The 19,417-nt window shown below is 34.7% G+C and overlaps 1 protein-coding gene and 1 long non-coding RNA gene across 2 annotated transcripts; both read left to right on the forward strand.

Moving 5' to 3' along the window:
* Positions 1 to 5,219: 5,219 nt before the first annotated feature.
* Positions 5,220 to 13,647, forward strand: LOC127876983 (uncharacterized). Its single transcript, XM_052422549.1, has 9 exons — positions 5,220 to 5,780; positions 8,006 to 8,138; positions 9,345 to 9,576; positions 10,165 to 10,374; positions 10,612 to 10,698; positions 11,177 to 11,236; positions 11,531 to 11,553; positions 13,045 to 13,132; positions 13,558 to 13,647. Exons 1-9 carry the CDS (start codon positions 5,621 to 5,623, stop codon positions 13,645 to 13,647), a joined length of 1,083 nt encoding a protein of 360 aa, XP_052278509.1. The 5' UTR covers positions 5,220 to 5,620.
* Positions 13,648 to 14,099: 452 nt separating this feature from the next.
* Positions 14,100 to 16,737, forward strand: LOC127877161 (uncharacterized). Its single transcript, XR_008048262.1, has 5 exons — positions 14,100 to 14,191; positions 14,602 to 14,814; positions 15,532 to 15,705; positions 15,938 to 16,039; positions 16,416 to 16,737. It is a non-coding gene; the product is annotated as an uncharacterized LOC127877161 (long non-coding RNA).
* The last annotated feature ends 2,680 nt before the right edge of the window (positions 16,738 to 19,417 follow it).

A 19,417-nucleotide genomic window follows, 5' to 3' on the forward strand; every position in this document is an offset into this window, starting at 1 on the left:
TATGTGTGTAGTTACTTACTCATAAGTTAAAACATATACACATGTATAAACATAAACACGTAAATCAGAGAGCTTAATCAAATACATATACGTATTAAATTATAAATAATTTATCGATGAATTGTTTCTGTGTCCATGCATACTCCGTACTTAATTAAATCGGAATGTGCCAATTGTTTTAAATAGAACTTGCATGACGGCAACCAAATTGGGAACACAATCTTTATTTTCGTGTTGATAGGTGATAAATTATAATGTACAGGTATTTACATCCACGAAGCAGAAAACGACTTGTCTGAACAGTGGGAAGTAATATAAATCTGTAAACATCTGTTGATCCATGTTATGCGTATAAAACATTCGCAATCGGATTAATATCGCCGCTTTTTGTGACATTTTGCATGCCCCACCGTTTGGGTAAGTAGTTCGTATACACTGGAAAATAAATACATGTTGATGTTACTTTAATTAAATTGTTATAAGATGTTTTACGCTATTTCTTATAAACCTTGGCTAACTTATGAATATCACTGCGGTTATAATTCATACCAATATTCATGAATTTGATATGATAAACACATTTACGGTCCAATATTTTTAAGCTGCTTTGCATCAGTAAGCATACGTTTGTTCATCCTTTTTCTATCTTTCAGAACTACGCCAAAATGTTTTTTAACGTGAAAATAACGCGTAACAACGCAGTGTCTGCTAAAACGTATACGTGAACTAATATGTATAAAATTAAAGAATGCAAGAGAGGAAAGATTGATTTCCTGAATTATTGTAGTTCTCTCGCGTTGTAGTTTTAGCCCTCTTCAAACTCGCCAACATGCAAAAACATAAGAACGAAACACTATAAAATTTGTCGTTTCGGCGTGTACTAGTTCCTTTCTAAAATGTTGTCGTGTTGGCGTCCTTTACGTCCTAAAAAACAAAAGACCGAACAGGCAGAAATCAATAACCGTACGATAAACCAAAACCATCAATATAAAATCAGTAGCATGCAATTGTCGTTAAACAAATCATGTAAGCTGCAGGCCATGGTGAGACGTTTTCATTAAATAGTAGAAAACAAAATTAGTTAACCGCTGCTTCACACATATAAATTCAAAAATCAAAATTAGGCTTACGTTTCAAACTAATACCTTTTCGAGAACAATAAGAACGAAGGTACCAAAAAACGAATACATGTATAGGTGTATATGGCTTTTAGAAAATATTTTCTATAAATACGTTGATAATAATAACTGCTCATTTAGGTGTATTGTAATTAGATTTAAAATATGTATTCAACACTACACGTTAATGAATTTTCAATGAATCATAACCAACACTGCTAATCATCGATATGCACCTAAAACCAAAGTACAGTTAGCAGCAATCCCATGTGTATTAAAGTTATCGGTTGATCAAGCATATAATCAAACACATTTGAACAAGTGTATCACGCTCTCTTCAGGATATGAATCATGTCGAATTACTTAACCATTTCGAAGCAGCTTGCAGTTTACCTCATAGTGCATATACATGTATGTATAACGATTAAGTAAAACATGGTTAATATTTTTCGTCAAAAAGGGATATTAGGTCAAAATATGGTTGGTGATTTTCTTTTGAAATTGGCTTAACTATGAATGAAAATGATTAACCTATTGTCTTTGATCAAGTCAGTGTATGGGCACCATTAAACACGGTCAATCTTTAATCAGCATCAACTTCACAATCATTCGTGTTGTTTTGTTCCTTGGTATTTTAAAAAGACTAAGCTTAGCTAACTTCAAAGATTTTCATAATCATTCCTGGGGACCGTGACCAAACCAGTCTTCAACATGTAACTAGGGCGGAATAGCTTTTGTCCGTGAGCCACGTATAATCCTGGTCTAAATCATGTTTTACGCCATTGTTATGCATGAAACTAATGCCAATAAACCACTCATTTTATGGCCATGGAATACCCGTGTGTACCATTTTGTTAAGTAAAAGCACATGTCTTTTAAAACTAGACGTTATAGTACAGAGTATTTACTGACATCGTCAAATGACACTCTTAAGTAAGACGGTCGAGTTTTCTACTGCGCTGTTTTTAAACTTATTGAACAGCAGTTCGGATTCCTTAATTATCGGCGCCATCTATATACAAGATCCGCATGCTGTAAACACATGCCTTCTTCCTCAATGTCTATTTTTCTTGTACGAAAATAGCAAATTGATTACAGAGGTTTTCCAATGGACACAGGAACTCGTGTGGAAATTGTCCTACTTTAAAATGTATAACTTATAAAAATATTTATATTATTATAATCATAAAATATTATAAAGAACAACATGCGAAGCCAAAATTAAATCCTAACATCAACATAATTCCTAACACGTTTTTTATTCTGGTTTCACTACGGCTATATTTTCATTGCATATGACTGTTTTGACACTAAATAACTGTTATAAACAGCGCCAGATGTTCTCTAGCAACGCAATGCTGAGTAAGATCGAGATGTTTTATATTAACATGCCATGAACGTTAAAGCGGCTAGGTTTACAAGTGGGAAATTCCTAATTTTAATACAACATCGCTATTTCAATGTATTAAAAACACATGCACATATAAAACATCGCACATTGGCAAGTTGCCTTACAAGTGAGTATTATGAATTACGGACAATAAATATGGTAACAACATTTTAATCATAAACGTAATTTTTTAACACGACATTCTTCAAATCTCCAAGTGAGGAATATCAACGGTCCAGAGACCTCACCACTAAATCTCTAACCATCTCATAGTGTTTGATTTTAGGCAAGTTAACAGTGCCAATACACAACGGGACTATTTATACAACAATACATCAGAACAACGGGACTATTTATACAACAATACATCAGAAACAAAAACTGATTAAACGTGGGGTCACCACATTTGGACGGTCAGTGCAATGTATGCAAGGTCATACATACCGTGAAATCTGGACAATATACGTTAATTAGCAAACACTACATTAAACGGATTTCTATGAAGTCAATGATAATTTCAGTTCATGTTGATAACAAATTATGAACTCAGTGATTTAATATATTTCAGCGCAATATAAAACAAGGTTCCTCTCCTGTGGGTGAACATAAAGCGTGTACGAATGTTATATAAATATATATTTCATGTCGTTCGTAGTTTCTTTTAAGTGTGCCCAATCGATTTCAGAAAAAAGAACCTGTAAGCATAAAATATATGCATATAATCTGGTAGTACAATAAAGTCGAAATAAATGTTTGCAAGGATGAGATTTTTAGTTGTTTCAAGATTATACTTTGCTGGTGGAAAATCATAAACGGCAGACATATATAAATGTTTCAAGTAACATATGGAACAACATGTACAACCGTCATTGCACTAGTATGTTTGTGAAATTGAAATTAACAATAAGGTAACGTTCCAATCGTGTATGACTTTTCAAAAAATTACGCTTTCATTTATAAGTGTCGCTCAGTAACACGTCCATATTATTATTATAGCAATTAGCAAACATTTTGCATTTCATGACTTATTAATAGTTATTTATAGTGTGTATATCGTTATGTCACCTAATTTTGTTACCGAATATACTGAAAATTTAACTTTTTTTCAAGTAATGTAATATACCAGTCGTGATATTTTAATCAATATAAACACATTATGGCAAAAAATACGGTATTTTATATCTTTTCTTTTTTTCGTCAATCTGGTTTTAAATATCCTTTAACACATTACATTACATTATGACATTACAAAAAACGCATGCGTAATACACGTATTATAAAATCGTTACAATGCGCTAGTTACAGGAATATTAACTAATTAATTTGCAAATCCGAGTATTTTTAGAACGTACAATACTAGTTTTACAAAGAAATTCAATAAATAAATACTAAACGTTAGCCTAACTTTGATTTGAATATATAAGAAAAACATACATTTACCATTATAAAGTGTGTACTTGTTAAAGTGATACACGCTTATTACTGCTGACAGACAATAATTTGCTTTTTGTTCAATTGATCGATTTGTGCCCTTTCGCCAGCTTCGTTATGGATATTCGAGTATTATTCATAGAGGCTAAACGAAATACATTTTTTTTTATTATTGTCTGAAATGACACTTTTAATATTGTCAATGAATTTAGCAAATTTAAATAAATACACTATAACTCCAATATAACGCGGATGACAGGGTCCAAGCCTCGATAAATGTGTTGAAGAATTTCATAAACACAAGCATACGCCATTTTTCGGAAGTGTAAAATTAACAGTGCTTTATGGGACAGCTATTTCATAGGGAACAGTTCAGATTTAATTGTAACAAACAATGGACGAGTGAAAATGAAAGAGAATTTCTGTAAACAATTACCATACGTTTGGATGGAACCAATCGTCCCGCTTGCTAATTTTTCTTTACCTGTTACGATTTCAATTGTATTTTATCTGACAATTTTTTAATTTACATCGCTGCAAGTAATAATGATTTGAAACATGTATCGTAAAACTTGACAAAGCTGTAAATCTTTAAAAAGATCTATAGCCCATGCACGAAACACAAAGCTATTGTCACATCTGTTTTGTAGTTAAATGCAAACAACAAAACACAAATCAATATGTTCTTTATTAATTTGTACTCAATGCGGAGAATGTGTATCAGTCAGGTGTTGATCACACATCGTCAGGTTTTAATTTCGTTTATTATCTTTGATCCGAATCCGATGCGTGGAGGCTGTATAATCTGCAACAACAGTGAAAAACACAATACACCATGGGTTTTTAAGTTGTAAACAATTAGCGCTATTGATTACTATTATACCTAAACGAAGTAAACGCAATCGATACAGCTGTACTGCACACGCGTTTAACAGCAATGTCAAGTGTCAGTTAAGTGCACTGTGTAATCTTCACCGGAATTTATCTTGATTGCGAAACAAACGAAATATGTATGCGTGGATTACGTTGGATTTTAATGCCTCATGCCTGAGGTAACTCAGTCTTAATTTTGTTCAAATGTGGAACATAATTGTTCGTTAGGATCTTAAATTCGTCGATCGGTCGACTGACGAAATACATGGAAATTAGTGCCTGACAATTAATAATGGTTTCACAGTATAATACAATGTGATGAAAATTTGATAACAGTGATTTAAGTTCTAGATTGGCGGCTGTAGCAGAGGCCTGTTGGCCCACGGTCGCCCAAATCATTTTGGCCAATCAGAACACTGATCATGAATCAGGGGAGAGGATAGGCTATTGTAAGTGGTGGTGATCTCCCTTTCTGATTTGAACTTGTTTAACAAGGGTTTTCAGAGAGTCCAGAGAATTTTATTCTCGACAGTATTTTATACTGACCAAAGCTTACATACTATAAAACAGCTGTTGTTGACCAGAGACTACGTTGCAGTTTAAGAGAACCGCGTTGCGTGATATTTAATCGTTTGAAAGTGCTCGTTTAGAATTTTTAATTTGATTTCGCGACGTTACCTATTTAAAAACTGAACGTTGTTAAACTTGTTTGGAAAATCCAGGTTCGGATTGTATTTGAATTCGGGCGTTTGTTTGTTGTCGTGTTGTATTTTGAGTTTTTTTTAACTTCCCCAGGGTTCGTGGAACGATGTCCTTTGCCGGGAAGCCTTTTGTTTATTCTGTTTCAGGTGAAGAACATGTCTGGTGCAGCAGCGATGTTCGTGTTCTTATTGCCGGGGATTCCAATGTCCATCGTTTGAAGTCTGCGTGTCCTCCAAATGCAAGGATTGACTTTCTGCCCGTATCTGGTGAATAATTTTTAACTGTATATAGTTGAGTGTGAGACCCAACATGTTTCTGTGGCCTGCTGCTTTACATTACCCCTTTTACTGTCTTATATAGTCGATATAAATTGCCGCCATAGTCTTTTAATGATTTTTGCGTTGGCATAATTATTTTAGCTACTGTTTTATACTGCAGTGGGGACGATTGAACTTTACCGGTACGCAACTCTTAACATCAAACAGCGTACCCTAACCCTTAACACCTAACACATAACAATTTACGCAACGCCTTATTATCGCTCGATTGGTCATTGTCGGCTCGGGTACTACATGTACTTACATGTACCCCGGGTCCTCTTAAGTATAATTGCATGTACCCCTGGTACGGTAAATATACTAAAACGTACCCGGGAAATTTAACGCTAAATCGGTCGTTGTCTGCTATTACTTTGAAATTAAATATATTCACATTTATTTCAAATTTCTGTAAAACGGCCTCTATATTATCGAAACTCATACTCACAAAGCATGTTGACACAATTTTTTTTAAAGAGAAGTTTGTTTAAGATAATCGGTAGCGCGTTTTACGACATCGGATTTTAGGCGGGATTACGACTCGGGTACAGTCTAATATCGACCTGGTACGATTAAGTATATTTACCGTACCCGGGGTACATGTAAGTATAATTAAGAGTACCCGGGGTACATGTAAGTAGTACCCGAGCCGACAATGACCAATCGAGCCTTATTATCCTATATATTTCTTTGGTATCGGGGGCTACCGCCCCCAAATCCCCGCTTTGTCGATGGTTGTAAACAACTGCGTACCGGTAAAGTTTAATCTAGCCCTGCAGTGTTTGTTGCTGCCTTTGGAAAAAAGGTTGCTAATTTTAATATTTATTTGAAGCTTTGTGTACCAAATAATTGTATTTATGCCCCCGGTAGGGTGGCATATAGCAGTTGAACTGTCAGTCTGTCTGTCCGTCCGTCCGTCCGAACACTTTAATGGTCATAACTTTTTCAATATTTAACATAGCACCGTGATATTTGGCATGCATGTGCATCTCATTGAGCTGCACATTTTGAGTGGTGAAAGGTGAAGGTCAAGGTCATCCTTCAAGGTCAAATGTCTAATATATGGCATCTGTCAATCCGTCCGAAAACTTTAACATTGGCCATAACTTTTTCACTATTGATGATAGCAATTTGATATTTGGCATGTATGTGTATCTCCTGGAGCTGAACATTTTGACTGGTGAAAGGTGAAGGTAAAATGTCTAATATATGGCGTCTGTCCGTCCATCCGAAAACTTTAACATTGGCCATAACTTGTTCACAATTGATAATAGCAACTTGGTATTTGGCATGCATGGGTATCTCCTGGAGCTGAACATTTTGAGTGATGAAAGGTCAAGGTCAAATGTCAAATATTCCGTCCGTCCGAAAACTTTGACATTGGCCATAACTCTTTAAATATTGAAGATAGCAACTTGAAAAAAAATATGCATATGTATCTCTTGGAGCTGAATATTTTGAGTGGTAAAATGTTAAAATCAAGGTTATTCTTCAAGGTCAAATGTCAAATATTCCGTCTGTCTGAAAATTTTAACATTGGCCATAACTTTTTAAATATTGAAGATAGCAACTTGATATTTGGCATGCATGTATATCTCATGGAGCTGCACATTTTGAGTGATGAAAGGTCAAGGTCATCCTTGATAGCAACTAGATATTTGGCATGCATGTGTATCTCATGGAGCTGCACATTTTTGAGTGGTGAAAGGTCAAGGTCATCCTTTAAGGTCAAAGTTCGAATACATGTAGATGGCTTCAAAGCGGTGCAATAGGGGACATTGTGTTTCCAACAAACGCATCTATTGTTTTTAAAGAAATGCTTAAAACTCCACTGAATACTGCTTTAATACCCAAAAAGATATTTTACCCTGACAGTTTCATGGTATTTACATGTACACGTCATGTATATTATTACACTGATAAAACATGTATTATGGAATCAAGAAAATACCCTTTCTGCTGTAACCAAAATGGGAAAAAAGATTGCAAATCCAGAAATTTGACGCAACATAGAACAAGTGAGAAAAATATTAACAAAGATAAGCTTGCTTGTCTCGAACATAGCAATGATGACTATTTTACATAATATTCAATAACAAATGACAACTCAAGAAAAATTGTTGCAAATGAAAACCAATTCCAAATGGAAGATCTTATTTTACTATGCAGGGCAGGTGCAAAGTATGTTTCTGACCGGAAGGGCTTTAGAAAGCTGCTGCATCAAGAGCTGATGTCAGGTTGTTACGACATACTGTACCTGCATCTTGGCTCTAACGATATTTGCTGCAAGGATAGCGATTTCTACCGGTATGTTGAACAGTAATTTTTCAGTTTTAGTTTTTATTTAACCTATTTACCTTAGTTTTATTGCAGCGAACGCACTATGCTTATTGAGACACTCGAGTCTGTTCCTGGGAAGAACCAGAACTTGGTGTTTATGGAGAAGATAATGAGAACTTCCTAACTCCCTATCACTAGGCGGACACCACATTCACTACACCATTATGCTTTTACATTGGCCTGTATTATTGAATGTCCACACCAACCCCCTAACTAGAAACCCTGGATCCGCCAATGAACAGCTTAGCAGCATGAATAAAAATGAGCTTGATCAACTTAGTATCATTTTCTTATTAGATTTTTTTGGATTGGCATTTTAATGAAATAAAATAAGTTAGTTTCTCAAATATTTTTGTAGTTGTTTGTAACTTTTTATGCCCCCGGTAGGGTGGCACATAGAAGTTGAACTGCCCGTCAGTCAGTATGTGTGTCAGTTTGTCCGTCCGTCGGGAAAAAAACTTCAACGTTGGCCATAACTTTTGCAATATTGAAGATAGAAACTTGATATTTGGCATGCGTGTGTACCTCATGGAGCTGAACATTTTGAGTGGTGAAAGATCAAGGTCATCCTTCAAGGTCAAATGTCAAATATATGACGTCTGTCCGTCCGAAAACTAACATTGGCCATAACTTTTTTAATATTGAAGATAGCAACTTGATATTTGGTGTGCACGTGTATCTCATGAAGCTGCACATTTTGAGTGGTGGAAGTTCAAGGTCATCCTTCAAGGTCAAAGGTAAAAAAACAACAACAAAGCGGCGCAATAGGGGGCATTGTGTTTCTGACGAACACATCTCTTGTTAATAATTGTTTGTGATGGGAAGATAATACAATGAGCAAATAATACCATTAACTTATTATCCCTACATAGGAGGAGGGATATTGTTTTGGGGTTGTCTGTCCGTCCGTCTTTCCATCTGTCCGTCCAGCACTTTTGTGTCCGGAGCCATATCTTGGAAGTGCTTTTGCGAATTTCAGTGAAACTTGGTATGAGTATATATATGGATAAGAGGATGATGCACGCCCAATGGCATCGTACACCATCTGTTAATAGCAGAGTTATGGCCCTTTGTTTCTTAAAAATGCTTCTTAAGTGTCAAATATAACACTTTTGTGTCCAGAAGCATATTGGCAGGGTATATCAATTCAATGAATTTGCTTGTTATTTTTAGTTGTGTGACAGAGATCCTTGATGTTGTATTCAGTGTATGCACTGAAATACACGTGGTGCTTTGCGAGATTCTTCCACGCGATTTTGATGTGAGAATGTTTCCCCGATGGCCACTCTCAGGGGCACAGTTGAGGAACTATTGCCAGTGGATAAGGAGCGCAAACAGCATGCTGTGGGAACTGAGTCACCATGTGCCTTCTGTGAGATACATGGACTATGGAGCAACTAAACAGGTATAGGGAAAGATCTAGAGTGAACTAGGAAGTTTCTTAGCAACTGTTGCATGGAATTTCATCATCATGAAACTTAAAATAAATATATGCATCATTATACTGCGGTGGACCAATCCCAAATTCTGTTCAGACATCCTTCTTTGCTCAAGAGATATGCCCCCTTAATTAGTAAAAATTGACTCATTGAGCAGTTTTGTTGCAATTACTGGTTTCTTAATAACTTTTACATGAAATATTATGAATTTTAAAATAGATGTATTACTTTGTGGTGGTACACTTGCACGTTTTGTTGGTTTCAGCTCTAGACGTAAAGCCCCATAATTAAAGATATCTGTCTGTGATGTAATCTGGAAGTTAATGAAATTAAAAAATAAACATGTATTATCATTTTTTTAGTAGTTCTTGCATAAGTTTCGTCAGGATGATCATTTTGGTCAGTTCAGAGTTGTACACTCTAATTGAATGAAACTAAAATATTTTTTCATTCGTTGAGGGAAACCAGTTCATTGAATTTGCTGCTTTAATATCTTAGTTATGTTTAAAACAAATTGGTACGGTAACTATATATAATCAAAATTTAATTTTAAGAAGTCCCTGTTCTTTTCCCATGATGGACTACATCTGAGTGCTGAAGGGGTTAGGAGGTGTTTAGCATCCATACAGGACGACCTGCCAAACCAGCTGTGTGTGGAGGCTGCTGTTCAAGATCCTACAGAATGGCCAGCTCTCTCAGCCACGGAAGTACCGGTTCAGGAGCATGACAGCACCATAGCACTCTTTTCGGATATTGTGCAGACTGTGAGTTTAGTGCTACAACAAAGTGGACTGCATTTATGAGCCATAAGCAAATGTGAATTATGCACACAACTGCAATTCCGCGTCAGGCTAAAACCTTAACATTGGCTCTAAAATCAAAGCGCTTCCACCTACAAATATTCATAACAATTTAATTTTGATGTCATGTTTATATTTTTGAATAAAATAAGCCGTTTTAAAAAAAGTATAATACCTGTATTATGGTTAAATAAATTGTAGGGAGCTCAACCAGAGATTCAAGACATGGTGGATGCAAGTGAAGTACCAGTTCCCAGGGACATTAAGCCTCAGATACATAACATAACGGTAACTTTTCTGTGCATTTAATCGTACAGATATTTCATCATTTTTAATGGACATTTATAAAGTGATTGCAATCCAGTATTGATTGCTCATTTGGCTTGTTACAGCCTATAAATTTATGTTATGTCTAGAGCCGTTAAGCTGGGCACCCTGTCATGTCTCTTTTTAGCCTCGCCTTTTTGCCCCTGATCAGCACCATAATAATAAATGTCCTTCATTATTGGTAGCTGTAAGGCAATAGTTGGACTGCAGGTCCTATACTTCTAAAGCAATGCCTTTAATCATCTAAGGCATTATTTGTCATTAAGTGGTAAACATAAAAAGTTCAACAGATGTCTTTGTGTGAAAGCCAGACCACAGAGTTGATGTCATAACCATTCAGTTATATCAGAACATAACATTTTGTAATTGTATAAAAGATAAACTAGTTAGTTTATATAATTTTGTTTTCCATATTTTCACACACACAATTCATTCTCAGGTTGTCACAGCCAGAGCTAAGAGGTCTGCAACCAGAAATACCAAAAGATATGGAAAGAAGGTAAAAAAATACCGTTAATTTCAGATAACCCTCACTGTTTTATTATGGAAATGTCCTACTGGTTCTTAAAACTAGGTTTTTTTTGTTGAAAAAAACAACAACAACCAAACCTGTTTTGAAAGCAAAATATAAGTAAAAGACCATATAAGTGTTATTATTTTGAGGACATATTTCCTTTTTGTTGTATTCGGCATATTATTATATAATTGTTGTTATTTTTCAAAATGGTCAACGTTGGTGGATGAGGTTTTGCACTTATGCCATGCATGTACATGCATGTGTAAATTGTTTCAGTTGGCAAAGAAATGCCACACAAGGTATATAAAGCTTGATTGGTGCATTTGTTATTGTTGACTTTTTTGTTTGCATGTACATGCATTTGTTAATTGTTTCAGTTGGCAAAGAAATGCCACAATGTTTTATGTGCTTCCACCTATAACTTTGAAACTTCATATGTAGCTGCACCTTGATAAGTTATACATGCTACACCCTTTTTTGTGTCACTAGGTCAAAAGTCAAGATCACTGTGAACTCTTAAAAAAAAGAAACTGCACCTGCAGCCGAGCGTTGGCACCTGCTATGCGGTGCTCTTGTTTTTATTCATCATCATGTAACTGGTAGTGAAATCTGTGTGAAATAAATAGCCATAAAATACCGATAGGGAAAGCACAGTAAATAAATGCAGATTTATACATGTTATCAAGGAATAGGATGCTTGTTTGGTGCATTTTATTTTGTTGTTTTTGCTTTCGTTGAAAAAATCTATTTGTTAACATTTACATGTATGATATCCTTTAGGTCATTAATTTCTGGCACATCTTTTTATGCCGCCGAAGGAGGGCATATAGTGATCGGACTGTCTGTCTGTCACACTTTACGTTTAGGTTTCGAAAAATGCTCATAACTTCTATGTCGCTTCAGATAGCAACTTCATATTTGGCATGCATGTGTATATGGACAAAGCCTTTTCATGCGCACACAAATTTTGACCCCTGTGACCTTGACCTTGAACTTAGGGTCGGCGTTTAGGTTTCGAAATCTGTGTTTAGGTTTCGAAAAAAGCTCATAACTTCTATCAAGCGTTTATAGGGGGCATAAGTCATCCTATGGTGACAGCTGTTGTTTACCTATATATACATAAATGTAATGCATTCTTAACTAGTTACATAAAAATCACGTTTCTTAATGGAATTTCATACAACATAAACATATGCCAACATAAGGCACTCATTGTTGCTTTATTTTTAGACATCCGAACAATATTTATTAGGGAGGCTGTTCTCAGAGAAAACCCGAGGTATTGTCATAGCCTGCTCGTCGTCCGCCGGCGTCGTGCTAAAACCTTATCATTGGCTCTAAAATCAAAGTGCTTCCACCTTCAACTTTGAAACTTCATATGTATATGCACCTTGATGAGTTCTACACACCACACCCATTTTTGGTCACTAGGTCAAAGGTCAAGGTCACTGTGACCTTTAAAAAAAAATCTGACAAGCTTTCGCAGCCGAGCGTAGCACCCGTTATGCGGTGCTCTTGTTTTATATTAAAACTTGCTGCATGAATGCTATAACTGCAGTAACTCTCGGGTTAGTTTCATGTCAAATAGGTTTAATCTTTTTGTTAGTTTTATATTGACGGTCATTGGAATTAGTGGTCGTCCAATATTGTCCGGGACAACAAAAATATAGTTAAGACATAGTTTCCCTTTTTTACTGGATGGCAATTTTTAGCCTGAATGATTAATTTTACATGATTGTGCATTCACAGACACTGCATTAATGATCCTGTTTTTTCGTCATGCATTAAAGGTCATGCTGCAGTGGATTTGTTTACCTTGACATTACTGAAGATGTGGCTGTTTTCCTTCCTGCATACAAGTTGAATGGCTTATGCTTGGTACTAATTTTATGACAATATGCTCCATACTTTTTAACACTTTCCATCTTGACAAGTTACATAAATATTTCTTTCATAGGTATTTTCATTACTTTGATTTTAATATAAATCAGCAGAATGTGTGTTTGTTTCATCTGTGTCCTATTTTTATGTATCATAATATAGTAATTGGTTCAAGCATGAAAGACAATGATTGCCCTGCTTATATGACACTATATTTGTAGCATGCCAATTGATCTGATAGCATGGCACAATGCTATAAACACATTTTATGTTTTCATTAAAAAGAATGAATTTAATGAAAGGGGTGTTTTCACATTATTTCAAATCATCTCCAAAGGTATACGCTTTTCAAATTATATAACCGGTAGTAATTTGTAGCATTTGTACTGGTAATATGGACCGATAGCATAATAACTTTTCAGAAACGCAAGAAGATGGAAGTCAAGACTGGTAAGGTTAAAAGGGAGAAACCTACCATGACGAAGAAGAAGAACAAACAGGTAAATCAATGACAGAAAGTATTCTTTCTTGTCAGATAAACAAAACTTGTTCAAGAAGATCCTTTAAAACACACATTCATCCTTTCATGTATGGTCATTTAGATGTTCTACAAATACAGTAAAACCAAGCTTTAAAGACGACACAAAGGACCTTATAAAATTAGTCTAAATAGTTGGTATTCTTACAATTCAGGTATAATTGATTATCACCAATAACCTGTTAAGCGGGGTTTTGGTGTATGTAAGTCTTCCATGTGCAAGCTTTTCAGGACCAGTCCTGGGCCTGTATTGAATTCATTATAATGTAAAGCTGTTCTAAAGTATGAACCAATTGTGGTACATGTTTTTGTTTTGTTTCAATTTCCATGAGTTTTTCCCAAATATTACTTAGATGCGATTTTAGAATCCTCAGGCTGAGTGGTATTTTTTAGGTCCCTTGCTACAATTGCCCAAACTGCAGGGTGTGTGCTGTTCATCTGAAGATGCCCTGCTCGACCATTTTATAAGGAAGCATTCATCGTGGAAAGTTGATAGGCCTGACACACTTTACAATCAGGTTTTTAAATGGAACACATATTGTTGTATAGCTTAATGTAATGTAAATATACTCTATGATTTTGAATGAAAAAATATAATACTTTTTCTCCCCTAACAGTTTAACCTGAGGGGACTTATGGTTTGCGCTCTGTGTGTCCGTCATTCTGTGAGTCTGTCACTTTTTCTGGATCCTGCGATAACTTTAAAAGTTCTTCATATGTTTTCTTGAAACATGGATATATGGCAATATGGACATTATGTACATCATTTCATTTTGTTCCTACGTCAATTTCTGGTTGCTATGGCAATAAATATATATAATGAAAAAAAATCTGATAATGGTGGAGCCTGTAGGGGACATACATTGCTTGGCAATAGTCTTGTTTTTCTAGTAAGTATTGTATTAAAAGAAGGGTTATTCTATTATAGGAAGATGGAATCAACGTGCCATCCAACATCCATTGCCACCGAGACACTGAAGAGACGCCCCAACAAGATGACAACGCCGCAAATGAAGATCAAGTCAATGTGCCATCCCACTTCTTTTTCCAACGAGACACTGACGAGACGCCCCAACAATATGTAGACACTTCACAGCTTCTTCTTATTCTTTCAAATGACGTTGAACTTAACCCTGTACCGGTGAGATATTCCTGCCTTATAATAAACAATATTAGTGGGCAAGTTCCTTAAGCAGAGGAATTTTAACCTTGTTAATGTTCTATAAATAAATATATATATATTATATGTGTGGTTAGGGTAATTTGAGGAAGGTGCTTGTTTGAAATTATTATCTCATATATTGACCATTTTCTATTTGTATGCCCAAAGATCAAATGATCGAAGTATATTGTTTTTTGGCCTGTCTGGTTGGCATTGTTTGTGTCTGTCTGTCCCAAAACTTTAACCTTGGTCATAACTTGTGTAATAGTGAAGATAGCAACTTGATATTTGGCATGTATGTGTATCTCATGGAGCTGCACATTTTGAGTTTTGAAAGGTCAGGGTCATCCTTCAAGGTCAAAGGTCTTGTTTTCTAAAATAGCTGCTGTGCGGCATAAAAGCGCAGTAGGGGGCATTGGGTTTCACAAACACATCTCTTGTTTCCTCTGTAATTTAGGTAGTCAATTAATGTAAAAAATGATGTTAATCCGTTCTGTTTCCTCTGTAATTTAGGTAGTCAATTAATGTAAAAAATGATGTTAATCCATTCTGATATTTGTTTTCATTTTCTCAAATACTACTACCATAGTAGTATATTTAAAAATAAAAAAAATATGATTGCTTGTTTTTATACTCATATATATCTTATAAATTCAATAAGCAATTTAATAACAATACAAATGTTTACTTCCACAGACTTTCAGTTGCAAGTGAACATCATGCTTCAAGAAATTTATTGATTATGGTGAACTTAGTGCCCATATAGTATGTCACATAGAGGGAACAAATAGATGCCAATGGGAAGACTGCCATGAATGTTTTTCAGCTGTAAGAAGATTTGAGCTGCATCTTTTGAGACATTTGTATGATGTAGGTAATCATTTGTATATTTTCAGTATAAACTGTACAGATGTGTTAATCATTGTTAATTGGTGTTTTTTTAACTGTTAAGAGAAAAGAATTGGCAATGTGTTGTAAAGTTGTCGCTTGTACATTTTTAAATGCATTTTTATGTAAAACATATTCATTCCAAAGAGATATTCCTTTAAGGCATGCCGTTTTAGTACTTTTGATTGCACTGCTCACATATTTGTGCCCACAGAACAGCGAGATATTCAAAACAATCGATGAATGGAAAAACACGCTACCTGATGGGGAGATCAATGAACAGACAACAGATCTGAATATGTGTCCGCTTCATCTAGTAAATTGTCTTGTTCATGTTTTATAAAGCATTTTCATTTATCTCGAAATTTTATTTAATATCTAACAAGTTAATGTGTTTTTCATTTCCTACCATTATTACAGATGTTCAATTGTTTGTTTATCTCTAAGTGTCAACACTTTTGTTCAATTAGAACATACTGCTGATACTAAATGAACAAATCAAGATATGGGCATGAAATTGTTTCTCAATTGGTTTCAAATATGTCGCAATGTTGAAGTTTGTCTGGCGATCCCGCTCATTTGAAGATAAAAGGATTCAGTTGTATACTTTTAAAGATCGTATATGAAAATCACTTATATGCCTTATTTGAAAATGACAAAATTATTTGTCATTATTGAATTAAAAATTTCAGAGGTCCAAACTGATGCTGCTCTTATTTGATGAAGATTTCTCCATTCCAACGGGTTATTAAACAATAGAGGAACACTACAAATACATGGAATTGCTAAGTATACGTCTTCCTTCTGATTATGAAAAAATTAAAAATAACTTCTTACTTAAAAGAAAATATTTAGGTGAAAACTGGCAAAATGATGATGGAAAGTGTCCAACTGTACAGTTTAATACTGCTGCTGACTATATTCCTACTCCTAAAGATATATATACTGTAGCTAGTTATAATGAAAATAATGTGTTTGTCTCTACATCTAGACCAGAGTTGTGCAATACATACTTCTCAGGAACAACTTTCAACAAAGGAATGCGGAAAAGAATAAAATCAAATGAGAATGTTCAATTTAATGTTGACAATAAATTGTGGTCAGATATCGTCACCTTAGTGTAAAACAGTGATAAGTCCATATTTCAAAATTTTACAGGAGAGTAAAAAAACTGATTTTTATAAAAGATTGAGCCTTGATTTTAACACTGTAAACATTTTTATACAGTTTTTTAACTAAAAATATATTAGATAAAATGTATTTCAGTATATTGCTACCAAGTAATATTATATTTGATGAATTTGCAGATAATTTCATTTGACACTGAAATATGTTTAGTGCAATACTGTAACATGTGCACTTATAACTATATTGCACTGGACATTCTTTGTGCAATAACTGAATAAGGTAAGTTATTATGGTTTAAAATCAAACAATTTACTGAATTTCTAGTAAAATTAAGAATAAAATGTTTAAGGATATTGAAAACAAAATAATGTTTACACCAATTTTGATGTAGGAAGCAAAATTATGAGCACTGGGGTTCTGCCATGCATTGCATTATGAATCTTTTTAAGATGAAATGAATATTTTTTATTTTTTTTAAAGAAACATCTTGCATATTAATGAAAAAAAACACATGTATTGTTTGATAATTTATAAATCAACTTTAAACAATAATATTACACCCGTATTTCATTTAACATAATTATATTTGTAACAACAAGCATCGAAATTTAATTTGTAAACTTCAGAAAAATAATTTCATTGGGACAGGCACAAATTGAGGGGTATGACAACATCACCATACATTGATACATTATACTTCGGCTAAAATTATGTAATGTGAGTTAAATACAATTTGTCAAATTTAAATGACAAAAAGTTTAACCAATAAGACAAACGAGACATCTTTTACAACATGGCTTTTTCTTCTATATTGATGAATCATTACAATTTCATGGCTTCACCTTGTCTGAAGTTGACAGAACTATCATCTTGAATTTTGATGTCATACTCCCAGTATATAAGTATTGATATATAAAAAGGCTACTGATAAGCCCACATACACTTTTAATAAAACTGGAGAATTTTGTTGCACTTTTTGACTTTAAGTAGATAAAAGTTCAAGTTTTTTTCTTAAATTTTGTTGCAAAATACCATGATTTCTTACAAAACACTAAAGGAAAAAGTATCCAGCATAAATTTGATCATTATTGTAGCTGAGAGTAAAAACAACAGTAACAATTTGGTTATCACTTACAGGGCAAATCTTTGTAGAATGCATCACTAGACTGTTATATTTAGCCTGAGGAATAGTCTGCTTGTAACCAGGCCTGAAAGTCCTTTCAGGCAAGGCAATTGCAAATATTGTGAGCGGCAATATCCTTAAGAGGTACAAATGTATTTCCACGCTAAGTAAAGAAACAGGGATTTCGAGAAAAGTACTAAATCGGGCCACTACAAAGGCATTGATGGCTATTCCAAAGAGAATTAATTTCCTGGAAAGAGAAAGAATCAAAAGGGAGGTGATCAACTTCATGGAGCGACACGAGTTCTGTGCTGAAAACCCAAATACCAAAATATCAAAATCGTGTTTTTGTTGCCTGCATCCTGACTATATACTTTTGACAAAGCTGATAACATGAAATACATGTTCATGCAGCAAACAAAAAAAAAATTGCTATGAAATTTAAAAGCATTCGTAGGAATTGATATTTCACCAAACCCAGAAATGGTTAGCAAGAAAGTATCTGAACAGGACATGACATATATGCTGACCAATAAAATACAGGATGACACAGAAGTCAAGTTTGAGAACTTGAAACGCGTAATGAAGAAGGGAAAAAGAAAATGAAATAAGTTAAATCCAAGAACACAAAAGAAGAGTATAATCAAACATACACAACTGCAGTTTCGATATTTCTTACAGCATGTTTCTAGGGTGAAGACGCAATATTCTGCCATAAGAAATCTAAAAGCCAATTTGCAAAGAAATGAAATATTGATCCATATGGATTTTGCGGAAAATTTCACATGCAGCAACGCCGACGAATTTCAAAGCGCTTATTGGAACAGCACAGGAGTTACACTGCACCCGGTAGTTGCTTACTATAAAGAAGAAGAAGAGCTGAAACACAAGCATTTGATTTTTGTTTCTGATGTCACAAACCATAATTCCAAAGTGGTGGTCACGATCTTGAAAAAAAACTAGTTCCTGACATGAAAGCATCAAGTATGACTGTGTTTTATAATGGAACTGAGTATGAAACCACAGCAAAAGAACTCGAGATGAAAAACCCGAATTCTGTATCGGGAACCATAAAGTTGCATGCATTACTTGCTGCACACAATCAGTTATATACCGCCAAGGTCTCATATTACTGTGAAGCCTGTTTAAAAGGTGAAGACTGTGGACACTGGAAAATAGACACTGTACCAGAAAAACACAGTGTAAGTAACGAAGCCAGCCTACGCAAATGTTCACTTAACGGAAGTTGATAGATCATGAAGGAAATGTCGATGAAAACAGAAAAAAGTACAGAAGCTAAACATACCTGAAATGTGCGCAGACAGAAATGGCTCTTCACATATCGCAGATGAAAATGTGTTGCCCATGCAGTGAAAGCCTCAGATAAAAATGAATCCCCAGTTATCAAACCAGTCAAAGACCAGTGCTCCAGCTAGGTCTAAA

This window comes from Dreissena polymorpha, chromosome 4 (genome assembly GCF_020536995.1).
Source record: "Dreissena polymorpha isolate Duluth1 chromosome 4, UMN_Dpol_1.0, whole genome shotgun sequence".
Classification (NCBI taxonomy): domain Eukaryota; kingdom Metazoa; phylum Mollusca; class Bivalvia; order Myida; family Dreissenidae; genus Dreissena; species Dreissena polymorpha.